Source organism: Mustelus asterias, chromosome 19, assembly GCF_964213995.1.
Source record: "Mustelus asterias chromosome 19, sMusAst1.hap1.1, whole genome shotgun sequence".
Classification (NCBI taxonomy): Eukaryota; Metazoa; Chordata; class Chondrichthyes; order Carcharhiniformes; family Triakidae; genus Mustelus; species Mustelus asterias.
Window position 1 is genome coordinate 31,698,972 of NC_135819.1, and position 7,635 is coordinate 31,706,606.

A 7,635-nucleotide genomic window follows, 5' to 3' on the forward strand; every position below is an offset into this window, starting at 1 on the left:
GGGCCTGGGTGGGATTGTGGTTGGTGCAGACTCGATGGGCCAAATGGCCTCTTTCTGCACTGTAGGGTTTCTATGATTCTATGACTTCCCTGCTTTTACACATTGATCAAAGTTTGTAATTAGGAAGACAAATGAAACATTAGCCTTTATTAGAAGGGAAATGGAATATACAAATAGGGAAGTCAGGCTACAGCTGTGCAAGGCATTGGTGAGACTGCAGCTGGAGTACTGTGTAGTTTCCCCAACCTTGCTTAAGGAGCAATGTACTTGGAATGGAGGCAATTCAGTGTTTGCCAGGCTGATTCCTGGGATTTGGCTTCCCCCACCCCTGTTCTAGCGTACCAAAAATGACCTAATTAACTTTTCATTAAAAATTAAAGGCTTACATTTGTATAATGCCTTTCACAATCCTAATGTACCCCAAAGTACCTGAATGAATTACCTGTAGAAAGGAAATGTGGCATCGAACTTCCACACTGCAAAATCCCACAAGTGGCAAGGAGATAATGACTGGAAAATCTATCTACTTGTGATCTTGACTGAGAAATAAATGTTGGCCAAGACCAGAAGACAACTGTGAGCTCCATGTCTCTGATGCAATATACTCTCAGTTTGGCTTTTGCGCAGATTGGAGTGACCCACAGCCTCCTGAATTAGAGGGGTGAACAGTACCACTGAATCAAGACTGACATATGAAAGAAAGCAACAGAACTAGCTGGCTTACCTTGAGTTTCCTTTTAAAGTTTATTTATTAGTGTCACAGTAGGCTTGCATTAACACTGCAATGAAGTTACTGTGAAAATCCCCTCGTCATCACACTCGGGCACCTATTCGGGTACACTGAGGGAGAATTTAGCATAGCCAATGCACCTAACCAGCATATCTTTTGGACTGGGAGGACCACCAGGAGGAAACCCATGCAGACACTGGGAGAATGTGCAGACTCCATACAGTGACCCGAGCTGGGAATCAAACCTGCGTCTCTGGTGCTGTGAGGCAGCAGTGCTAACCACTGTGCCACCGTACCTTGGGGGGTGTAGTAACAATTTATACGTGTGCTGTTAATGCTTGCAATATGGAAATAACTTGTCATGGTGAAAGGTGTATACAAGGAAAAGGTTTTAATATTGCTACTAGCTGAGTTACAAAGTTTAGAAATTCTTGAGGTTGTGGAAATTTTTAAAAATTCAATCATTGAATTTGAGAAATTAATTTATGATTGAACATTAAGAGTAAGTTGGTTACTTTAACACTGGTCTACACATGAATGGGGATTGGTTTAGCTCAGTTGGCTGGACAACTGGTTAGAGATGCAGAGCAATGCCAACAGTGCAGTTCAATTCCAGCTGAGGTTATTCATGAACCTTGTCTCTCACCTAAGCTGTGATCCTCAGGTTAAATCACCACCAGACTCAACCTATAGTCAGCTGGGACTATGGTGACTTTACCTTTTACAAATGAAGACAGAAAACATCTATTGTGTATTGTGTCCACAAACTCCTTTGCATCAGTGTTTTATTGACAAGTACTGCACATATTCCAGTAGTCTTAACTGCAGCAGCTTTTGTGTGTTACACACTTGACACTCATTAGTATCGAGTTATTTGTAATCTTGTGCATTAGTAATCTGACAGGCACTTTTAAACTGGTTTACCTCGATAAATTGAGATCAATAGAATTAATACGATCATGTCACATAATCAGGCAGCAATAATCTGCATCTAAGGCCAACATTCTTGGATCAGATTTTGAAAAGCATCTATCAATTAGCTACAATTAATGATTCAGCAGGTTCCACACAGATCAGGCCCATACAGGTGAAAGCTTGTTGACATGCCACGATCTGGTTGAACACTGAACAGGCATTCATTCTTGTAATCCAAGGATGTAGTTTTAATTTTGAAGCATTGCACCACTGGGCTCTTGATTCTTAATTAGCTTATTTAAATAAGAGCATTATACAATTGAGAAGCACAGTTGGATGCATACCAGTGGTATGCAAAGATACATTCTGCATGTCTTGAGGTGTTAAGTCATGAGATCATTCATTCTCCTCATAATAACGTTGTTTCATAGCTCTGTACTTCCTAAGATAATACAATGCCTCCAGTTCCTTTATCACAAACTGTCCCCGAGCTATTAATGCCTTGATTTGCTCAGGATCTGTAACGTCTTTGTTTTTAATGAAAGTCTTTTTAAGACGATCCTTGAAGTAGTCTTCTCCTTTTGGATATTCTCTGCCAAGGTACAGCAACTTTAAGACAAAAATGTTCATCTTTTAGTCAAGGGATTAACAGAAATAAACCATCCTTCATTATGTACTCTTCCCTTCAGTGAGCTGTGTTTTTTTTTCCAGCTTCTTCTGTTCTTCTTTTTAACTGGAAGAACAGCGAATTTTCTTCCAAACTCCAAATATGTGCAGGTTAGGTGGATTGGCTATGCTAAAATTGTGTCTAAAGATGTGTAAAGTTTATTAGTCACAAGTAAGGCTTACATTAACACTAATGATATTAATGGGGCTAGGGCAGAGGTGGGATGCTCTTTGAGAGTCCATGCAGACCTAGATGGGCCAAATGGCCTCTTTCTGCACTGTAGGGATTCTATGGTTGTATGTGGGAGTGATTTGATTGCATTTATGAGATGATAAAGGGAATAAACTTTGTTCTAGTTGATGGTTTTTCCCAGTTAATCTCATTGGAAAAGACTAGATCCAAGCAGCATGGAGGCAGTGATTAACACTGCTGCCTCAGAGCCCGGAACCAGGGTTCGATTCCTGGCTTGGGTCACCATGGATTTTGCACGTTCTCAGTATCTGCCTGGGTTTCCTCTGGGTGCTCCGGTTTCCTCCTACACTCCAAAGATGTGGGGGTTAGGTTTAATGGCTATGCTAAATTGCCTCTTAATGTCAGGGGGACTCGCAGGGAAAATACATGGGGTTAGAGGGATAAGGCTTAGGTCGGATTGTTGTCAGTGCAGACTCAATGGGCCAAATGGCCTCCTGCACTGTGGGGATTTTAGGATCTGTGTTTGCTGTCAGGAGCTAGTCATTTTCCCAAAAAATATGAGCCCTTTAGAACAGGATGATTGCTTGTGAAGTGGACAATGTTTCACTGAATTCTGTGGCAGCAATCACCTCGTACAAAAGGAAAACATTGTAATATTCAGGGTCAGTGATCTCCTGGAATGGTATCAGGTGCTCAAGTAGGGGAAGAGGAGAATCAGATGAATTTAACAAACCCCTCTTCCCAATTGGTCTGAAGTTTTTCCTTTCCTCCAATAAATCACATGGTTTTAGGTGGAGTGATGAACATATGCATTGACACACACAAGGATCACAACTGTGCAGGCAGACTTTTTCCTGTCTGTTAGAATGTTCACATGTAACTCCTCCTCCCCAATTGTTCACTCAGCTTGAATCAGATGGCACACACTTTTTAGCATTCAGTTCGACTCTGCAGCAGGGTTTTAAATCCCATATCCTCTCCACTAATACTGCATACTTCCACCTTTGCCTGACTCTCCATGCATTCTTCACTTGGCAGAAAAGCCTTGGTCTCAACTTTGGGAGCTTTGTCCCGAGATCTTTTCCTCTTCCTTTCTTACCCAGCCTCCCAAAAATACTTTTAACCACGTTTTCAGCCAGTTTTCCTACCACTGCTGTCCATTCTTTCGAGTGCATGAGATGCTCTGTGTTAAAGGTACTACACAGAAGATAGTTGTCATTCTTAAGGATATTCTGTGCTCAACGATCATATCACCTTTTGTCCCTTAAGAAACTTAAGAACTGATGGTGTTCCGTGTATTTATTGTCTTTGTTTGGGGAAGGCAGTAGATTTGGGGTTGCTATCAAATAAGCAATGAGTGGAAAAACTCAGCAAGTCTGGCAGCATCTGGGAAGAAAGTGAACATAGAGTTGAATTACTCTTCAGAAGGGAAGGTGACAGCTGAGTGGTATTATCGCTAGACTATTAATCCAGAAACTCAGCCAATGTTCTGGGGACCCAGGTTCAAATCCCACCATGGCAGGTAATGGAATTTGAATTCAATAAAAATATCTGGACCATGAAACTATTGTGGATTGTCGGAAAAAGCCAGCTAGTTCACTAATGTCCTTTAGGGAAGGAAAGCTGCTGTCCTTACCTGGTCTGGCCTACATGTGACTCCATAGTCACAGCAATGTGGTTGACTCAACTGTTCTCGAATGCCTAGAAAGTCACTCAGTTCAAGGGCAACTAGGGATGGGCAATAAATGCTGGCCAGCCACCTACGCCTGTGTCCCACCTACGCCTGTGTCCCACACATGAACTAAAAAAAACATGATAATGAGCTGCTTCAGTGCATCCTTTGCCCCAGATGGTGATTATTGTTACAGCTTCATCCATTCAGGTAATTGGAGAGTATTCAAATAGACGCTGACTTGTGCTTTGGGGAGTCTGAAGGTAAGACAGAAGAACTGGCCTCAGACTTGCTCTCATAGTCAGAACATTTATGTGGCTGGTCCAGTTAAGTTTCTGGTCAATGGCAACCCCCAGGATGATGCTACTGAAAATTAATTCCTTTGTTGGAGAATGCCATTTTTGGTGAATATTCCCTACAACATCCGTCAAAGCCAGGGTTTTGTCCAGGTCTCACTGGATATGGGCAACATTGTCTGTGGCATTACAAATGGATCAGAACATGCAAGCGCAGCTCCACTTCCGATCTGATGGGGAGGGAAGGAGATTGATGAAGCATCTGAAGATAGATGGATCTGGGATACTATTTTTTCTATAAATATTAGGTAATGGTAGCTCAAACTGCCAACTGATCTAAACAGGAAGAGACAAGTAATGGAATGTGACTGTTATAATGGCTTTGTCATTGGCTTTCCCCTCCCCCTACCCAGTCCCTATTAACACCTTGAAAGAACTGTATACCACCACAATAACAACATTAACATCAAAATTAGTATTTTATTCTTAAAGTCTCTATTGACCTCAAGTCTTCTGACCATTATTGTAGCTACCCAGTTGGGGGGGTCTGAGCTGAGCTCCTATCACACACTGACAATACCTTGTTTTTTTTTAAGATTGCAACTACTTACAGCTGATCCCAACAATCATTCAGAATAGATGCAGAATGGGAGGTCATTTCGCTGTTGTGTTCCTGTCAACTGACTGTAAGAGCAATTCGGCTTATCCCACTTTCCTGTCCTTTTCCCCATGATCCTACAATTTATTATCCAATTCTCTTTTGAAAGCCATGATCGAATTTTACTGTCATGCTCGGTGCATTCCAGACCCTAACCACTCGCTGTGTGAATCTGTCTCCACCACACTCTCAGACAGTGCATTCCAGATCCTAACCACTCGCTGTGTGAATCTGTCTCCACCACACTCTCAGACAGTGCATTCCAGACCCTAACCACTCGCTGTGTGAATCTGTCTCCACCACACTCTCAGACAGTGCATTCCAGATCCTAACCACTCACTGTGTGAATCTGTCTCCACCACACTCTCAGACAGTGCATTCCAGACCCTAACCACTCAGTGTGAATCTGTCTCCACCACACTCTCAGACAGTACATTCCAGATCCTAACCACTCACTGTGTGAATCTGTCTCCACCACACTCTCAGACAGTGCATTCCAGACCCTAACCACTCAGTGTGAATCTGTCTCCACCACACTCTCAGACAGTACATTCCAGACCCTAACCACTCACTGTGTGAATCTGTCTCCACCACACTCTCAGACAGTACATTCCAGACCCTAACCACTCACTGTGTGAATCTGTCTCCACCACACTCTCAGACAGTGCATTCCAGATCCTAACCACTCACTGCTTAAAAATGTTTTTCATGTTGCTTTTGGTTCTTTCGCCTTTGGTGTAAATCAGTATCCCATAGATCTTGATCCTTCTGCCAATAAGATTGGTTTCTCCCTATCTTAGGAAAGGGTTGGGGAAATCAGTTGGGTCTAATTACTCTTACAATAATTATCCATAGTGTCCACAATGATGACTGGACAATGATGACACTTCCACAACTAAGTGAGAATGAGCAATGCATTCGATTCTGTGCTCTCCCCACCCTGACCCAAGGAAGTTGAGGCTAATTGCAGTGTACCGATTACAACTCTCGCTAATGCTGGGTTACACATGAATGCATTTGATCTGGAAATTTCCTGTCTGATGGTATAGTCCCAGATTGAGCATTGAGTTTACCTGTTGAATCATTACTGTAAATTCATAGCCAAACAACTGGTGACCAAAAACTTACATTTTTATACAGTTTTATTACTTCACTTCTTAAAGGATTTGCCATGTTCAAACGAAAGCTTTTCCATCCAGTCTTTCACTGTTACTGTAACAAAACAAAAAGGACTCAGATTTAGGCACATTAAATGACTGCTTTGGCTCAGTGGTAGCAGGCTTTCCTCAGGAGATGATGAGTTCAAGCCCAGCTCCAGGACTAAAGCACAGAATCTGGGCTGACACTTCAGTGCGAATAGTGAGGGAATGTGACACGGTCAAAGATGCTGTCTTTCCAAAGAGATGCTAGGCTCTGTCTGCTGCTCAGGTGGATGGCAAAGATTCCATGGGGCTATTTTGACAACCAGGGAAGTTCTGGCCAACAGGAAGTCATTCATCTCCTTGCTGCTTTTGGCATCTCGCAGAGTGAAAATTGGCTACTGTGTTTTCCCAACAGAGACGAATGGTGACTCCAATTCAAAATCAGTTTACTGGCTGCAACAAGTACCGCATAAATAAATGCAAGATTCACTTGTTTCGCCAGCAACCATGTGCAATTGTCTGACTGGACCATTCTTAACCCACCCTATTTTAATTATCTTGCTTTTTGATTTTCATGAGTTCAGAAACAAAGTCGAGAGTTAAAGAAACTTAGAGAGTTAAAAAAAGGGAGGGGACAGGGGCGGGGGTGGGAGGGGCGCTGGCGACTGGGGTGGGAGGGGCGCTGGTGGCGGGGGTGGGAGGGGCACTGGTGGTGGGAGGGGCGCTGGGAGTGGGAGGGGCCCTGGGGTGGGAGGGGTGCTGGGGGCGGGGGTGGAGGGGTGCTGGGGGCGGGGGTGGTAGGGGCGCTGGTGGCGGGGCACTGGGGGTGGGAGGGGCACTGGGGGTGGGAGGGGTGCTGGGAGGGGCGCTGGGGGTGGGAGGTGTGCTGGGGGTGGGAGGGGCCCTGGGGCCAGGGGTGGGAGGGGTGCTGGGGGCGGGAGGGGCGCTGGGGGCGGGCTGGTAGGGGCGCGGGGGGCGGGGGTGTGAGGGGCGCTGGGGGCGGGGGTGGGAGGGGCGCTGGGGGCGGGGGTGGGGAGGGGCGCTGGGGGCGGGGGTGGGAGGGGCGCTGGGGGCGGGGGTGGGAGGGGCGCTGGGGGCGGGGGTGGGAGGGGCGCTGGGGCGGGGGTGGGAGGGGCGCTGGGGGCGGGGGTGGGAGGGGCGCTGGGGGCGGGGGTGGGAGGGGCGCTGGGGGCGGGGTGGGAGGGGCGGGGGGCGGGGGTGGGAGGGGCGCTGGGGGCGGGGGTGGGAGGGGCGCTGGGGGCGGGAGGAGTGCTGGGGGCGGGGGGGGAGGGGTGCTGGGGGCGGGGGGGGAGGGGTGCTGGGGGTGGGGTGATGGGACGGGGGGGAGGGGTGCTGGGACGGG

The 7,635-nt window shown here is 46.3% G+C and overlaps 1 protein-coding gene across 1 annotated transcript; it reads right to left on the bottom strand.

Annotated features, from left to right (window-relative positions):
* Positions 1-1,484: 1,484 nt before the first annotated feature.
* Positions 1,485-6,346, bottom strand: LOC144507863 (electron transfer flavoprotein regulatory factor 1-like). The gene is made up of 2 exons (XM_078235282.1): positions 6,259-6,346; positions 1,485-2,254 (listed from the first exon to the last, which is right to left on the bottom strand). Exons 1-2 carry the CDS (start codon positions 6,301-6,303, stop codon positions 2,042-2,044), a joined length of 258 nt encoding a protein of 85 aa, XP_078091408.1. The 5' UTR covers positions 6,304-6,346; the 3' UTR covers positions 1,485-2,041.
* Between the last annotated feature and the right edge of the window lie 1,289 nt (positions 6,347-7,635).

Bases quoted from the DNA above. Each gene is read 5' to 3' on its own strand.
- LOC144507863 (XM_078235282.1), bottom strand. From the start codon at position 6,303: ATGGCAAATCCTTTAAGAAGTGAAGTAATAAAACTGTATAAAAAT. The intron at 2,255-6,258 runs GTAAGTTTTTGG...TTTGTCTTAAAG, and splicing joins TAATAAAACTGTATAAAAAT to TTGCTGTACCTTGGCAGAGA.